At 41.6% G+C, this 5,341-nt stretch overlaps 1 protein-coding gene across 1 annotated transcript; it reads left to right on the plus strand.

Moving 5' to 3' along the window:
• Positions 1-2,233: 2,233 nt before the first annotated feature.
• LOC134943419 (gamma-crystallin-3-like) lies at positions 2,234-4,401 on the plus strand (the record flags this gene model as incomplete). The annotated part of the gene is made up of 2 exons (XM_063932287.1): positions 2,234-2,482; positions 4,126-4,401. Coding segments are annotated over 2 exons (525 nt in total), but the record flags the coding sequence as incomplete, so codon positions are not given.
• Between the last annotated feature and the right edge of the window lie 940 nt (positions 4,402-5,341).

Raw genomic sequence — 5,341 nt, forward strand, 5'->3', positions numbered from 1 at the left:
CACTTCTGATGTCTATAAATAAAGCATACTTATAGTATTAAAATGTAATTCAATATTTAAATGCAGTTAAAACAATATATTTTCCAGTCTCACTAGATTTTAGGAAAGCGCTATTTCTGCTTTGTAGTGTCATGGAAAATGTGTGTATTTTGTTTTTCAATATGGCTGCGATTATTACTAAATTATTATCTTCTCTTAAAATGTATGGAAACGTGAAGGGAAATACACCTTAATTACATGCAGTATTATAGAGATTACAAATATTTAATAGTCATACTTAGTCATCTTCATTGTTCGTTTTGTCAGGTTTCGTTAACAAGCTACTCATAGCTACGTTTTTCTTTAAAAACTAGTATTAAGGGGGTTATTCAGGTTTGTTAGCAAACCAAAAAAGTAAGCAATTGGGCAAAACCATGCTGCAGTGCAGGTGGGGCAGATGTAACATGTGCAGAGAGCGTTAGATTTGGGTGGGGTGTGTTCAAACTGAAATCTAAATTGCAGTGGAAAAATTAATAAGCCAGTATTTACCCTGCACAGAAACAATATAACCCACCCATATCTAACTCTCTCTGCACATGTTACATCTGCCCCACCTGCAGTGCACATGGTTTTGCCCAGTTGCTAACTTTTTTGGTTTGCTAACAGCTCTGGATAACCCTTTAAGTCTAAAATCTTCTAATCAGAAATGGGATTTTAGAAATCATGAATTAACTATGAACATGTGTAGTCATCTTATTATAATACAGAGAAATATAACAGAAACAATGCTATACAGTATAATAATAAATGATCTGATAAAATTTAAATTGAACATAAATTTCAATACAATTCATGCATGTTATATGATATGGTCCAGATGATATCCTAGATCACTCTGTATACAGATCATATGCATTTCATCTCATCAAAGACTACTTTGTAGCCATATCCCAATTCTTATGGGCCCTACAAACTATGCGATCCGCCGCCTAGCTGCCCGATGGCGGATACGGCCGACCTGGCGGTGGGGGGGCAGTGACGGGGGGAGTGAAGTTTCTTCACACCCCCCATCACCCGGCTCCATAGCAGTGCAGGCAAAAATGGACGAGATCGTTCATATTGGCATGATTGCACAAGCAACGGGGCACCAGCGATGAATGAGGGCGGGGCCGCGCATCGTTCATCGCTGGTGCCTCCACACTGAAAGATGTGAACGGTATCTCATTCATTAATGAACGAGATCGTTCATATCTTTCAGTAACATCGCCCAGTGTGTAGGGCCTATTACAACATCAGTGAGCAAAATAACTGTACATATCCATTTACACGGCTGGATTTAGCGTGCAGACAGAGCTCCCATACTTATATCATGCAGACCTCAAATAATAGCGCTGGACAAAATAGTGCAAATAAAGATATATATTTTGGTGTTATAGATTTATATCCTTCCCAAACAATCAGCTCTATTATTGATAAAGCCTTGCAGTAAGATTAATGATGGCATAGAGAAAATTATAACAACTAACAGAAATACATTCTTGAAGTATAAAAAAAGGTATTATTAGACTAACTTTATACCATTTATTAATATTTAACAGTTATTTGCATAGCATACACATACTAGACATATTCCTTATAATTGGGGACAAATTAATAAATATCTTTAATGGGACAACATTATTGAATTAATGTATTATTGCAAGGCATCTTAATAATAAATGCTAAAAACATAATAATATTTCTATTAAGGGTACAATATGATATTTAATAAGTAATACATATATTTTTTTAAATTAATGACAGACTCCAACTACATAGCACACTTGTGACACTACAATTACCAGCATGTACAGGCCTCCATCATATATTAATTAATTTGGACCTAGTTAAACATCAAGTTTTTATTTCCCAGCTACTTAATAAAAATAAATAAATATTGGCCCCTTAATAATTATGAAATACTATATTGTCTTCTTCAGAGGAATATTATTACGGTATTTTTTTAATCATTTATTATTAATTTACATTTTTATTATATGATACTGTTTTCATGGGGGGGATCTAGACTTTCATGTTATTTGAGTTCTTTCCGGTATAACTATGGATCCAACTGTGTAAATGGAAAGATTATTATGGAACCAACACACTGGTATTTTGGTGTTTTATATATATATATATACACACACACACACAAATTCTGAGATTCGGAATATATATAACTACATACTATATAATATTTTTTTAAATCACTGTTCTACAGATCATCTTCTACGAGGACAAGAACTTCCAGGGCCGCTCCTACGAGTGCAGCTCTGACTGTTCCGACCTGTCTTCATACTTTAACCGCTGCAACTCCATCCGAGTGGAAAATGGAAACTGGATCCTCTATGAGCAGCCCAACTATAAAGGATATCAGTATTACCTGAGAAGAGGAGAATATCCTGATTTCCAGCAATGGTTGGGTTTCAATGACTCCATCAGATCCTGTCACCTTACTACTCAGGTATGTGATGTTGTGCCGCACAATCAGCAGTAACACATAAACTGCACATGTGAATAACTACAGGGAATTAAGAGGGACAAATAGACATGAGACAATATATGACATATTTTGAGATATATTTGTTGACATTCATCATGTCAGCACCAATGAAATGTCAACATGATCAGTATAAAACATCCCTGCTTGTATAGTGGTACTTGGTTTTTCAGGTAGGTGGCTCCAGCGGTGTCTTTTGGGTCCGGTGGTCTTCTAACAGTGACTTCCAGTGGTATTGATAACTGCTGACCTAACTTTCCCCCTAGTGCCCAACCCTAACTCTCCCTCTAGTGCCCAACCCTAACTCTTCCCTCCCACATCCTAAGCCCTATCCCTCCTCTCACGCAACCTAACCACTAACCCTATCATCCTGCATTCTAAACCTAACCCTCACCTCCCCTCCCATAGCCTAACACTAACCTCCCCCAGTGCCTAACCCTAACTCTCCCCTCCCACAGCCCAACCCTAACCTCCCAATGGTGCCTAACCCTTCCCTCCAACACCGGACCCTAACTTCCCCCCAGTGCTGAACCCTAACCTTACCTCCTGCAGACTAACCCTAACTTCCAGCCTGATGCCTAACCCTAACCCTCCCTCCTACAGCCCAACCATAACTTCCTCCCAGGGCCTAACCCTACCTCCTGCAGCCCAACCGTAACTTCCTCCCTTGGGTCTAACCGTAACCCTCCCTCCTGTAGCCCAACCATAACTTCCTCCCTTGGGCCTAACCCTAACCCTCCCTCCTGCAGCCCAACCATAACTTCCTCCCAGGGCCTAACCCTCCCTCCTGCAGCCCAACCATAACTTCCTCCCTTGGGCCTAACCCTAACCCTCCCTCCTGCAGCCCAACCATAACTTCCTCCCAGGGCCTAACCCTAACCCTCCCTCCTGCAGCCCAACCATAACTTCCTTCCAGGGCCTAACCCTAACCTTTCCCTCTCACAGCTCAACCCTAACCTTCCCCAGTACCTAACTCTAACCCTCCCGTTTTGCATGTTGACATTTCAACATATTCGACATCATAACTGTCAAATTGTGGTGTCGAGATTTTGATTGTCAACATTGTAAGTGTCTACACAATGACTTCATCCCCAGACACTGTTCAAGCAGATTACTGGTGATACCATGAGGACGTCATCCAGGGTGCACAGATGTTTGTAAATGTGGAAAATTCTTCTATGTCACTAGGGGACCCTAGCACTTTCCCAGAATCTAGTGTGCATGTGCAGGTCTCTGGGAAAATAGCGTGGTGGCCATTTTCCCAGTGATTTTCCTACTATGCATGTTTGGAACTCCAGGAAAATGGCTGACACAGCATTTTCCTAACTGGACCCTGGAGGGTAAGTATTAAAAAACATGGGTGCAGGGTGTGTGGTCTGGGCTCCCCTGGACCCCGGGAGCCCATGTGCACTAATTATAAATACACCAGTGACCTGTATCCATCAACCGAAAATTAGCATTGTTTGTATCAGTATCTCCTGAAAGTATAGAGCTGATTTGTAGAAATAAAATTGTATAATAATAATAATAATCCATAAATGCAATTTTGTGCAATATAGCTTTTATAGATGTACCTTGTTAGCTAACTGCCTTGGTTTCTGTCACAGCATCGCGGTCCTTTCATCATCAAGGTCTATGAAAAGGAAGATTTCAAAGGTCAGATGATGGAGTTCACAGAGGACTGCCAATGCGTCTATGAGAAGTTCCGTTACAATGACATCCACTCCTGCAATGTTCTGGATGGCCACTGGATGTTCTATGAGGAACCCAACTACAAGGGACGTCAGTACTACCTGAAGCCTGGAGAGTACCGGAGATACACCACCTGGGGCGCCAGTAACTCCAGAGTTGGATCCTTTAGACGTGTTCAGCAACTCTATTAATTCATGTAGAGGCTCTGTTTCCAAATTCCACATTAAATTCTCTTCTGTAACAAATATTTGTTTCACGCTGTTTGGTCTTTTGGCATTGCCTAGGATTTAGAGCAGTGATTCCCAACAATGTGAGGTGGAGGCACTATAGTGTGGCACAATATGAACTGGGGCACTATAATTTAGCACAATGTGAGGTGGAGGCACTATAGTGTGGCATAATATGAACAGGGGCACTGTAATGTGGCACAATGTGAGGTGGAGGCACTATAGTGTGGCATAAAATGAACAGGGGCACTGTTATGTGGCACAATGTAAAGTAAAAGGCACTATAGGGTGGCATACTATGGGCACTATAATGTGGCACAATGTGAGGTGGAGGCACTATAGTGGGGCATAATATGAACTGGGAGCACTGTAATGGGGCACAATGTGAGGTGGAGGCACTATAGTGTGACATAATATGAACTGGGGCACTGTAATGTGGCACAATGTGAGGTGTAGGCACTATAGTGTGGCATACTATGAACTGGGGCACTGTAATGGGGCACAATGAATGTGAGGTGGAGGCACTATAGTGTGGCATAATATGAACAGGGGCACTGTAATGTGGCACAATGTGAGGTGGAGGCACTATAGGGTGGCATAATATGAACAGGGGCACTGTAATGTGGAACAATGTGAGGTGGAGGCACTATAGTGTGGCATAATATCAACTGGGACACTGTAATGTGGCACAATGTGAGGTGGGGGCACTATAGTGTGGCATAATATGAACAGGGGCACTGTAATGTGGCACAATGTGAGGTGGAGGCACTATAGTGTGGCATACTATGAACCGGGGCACTGTAATGGGGCACAATGAATGTGAGGTGGAGGCACTATAGTGTGGCATAATATGAACAGGGGCACTGTAATGCGGCACAATGTGAGGTGGAGGCACTATAGGGTG

Source organism: Pseudophryne corroboree, chromosome 7 (assembly GCF_028390025.1).
Source record: "Pseudophryne corroboree isolate aPseCor3 chromosome 7, aPseCor3.hap2, whole genome shotgun sequence".
Taxonomy (NCBI): domain Eukaryota; kingdom Metazoa; phylum Chordata; class Amphibia; order Anura; family Myobatrachidae; genus Pseudophryne; species Pseudophryne corroboree.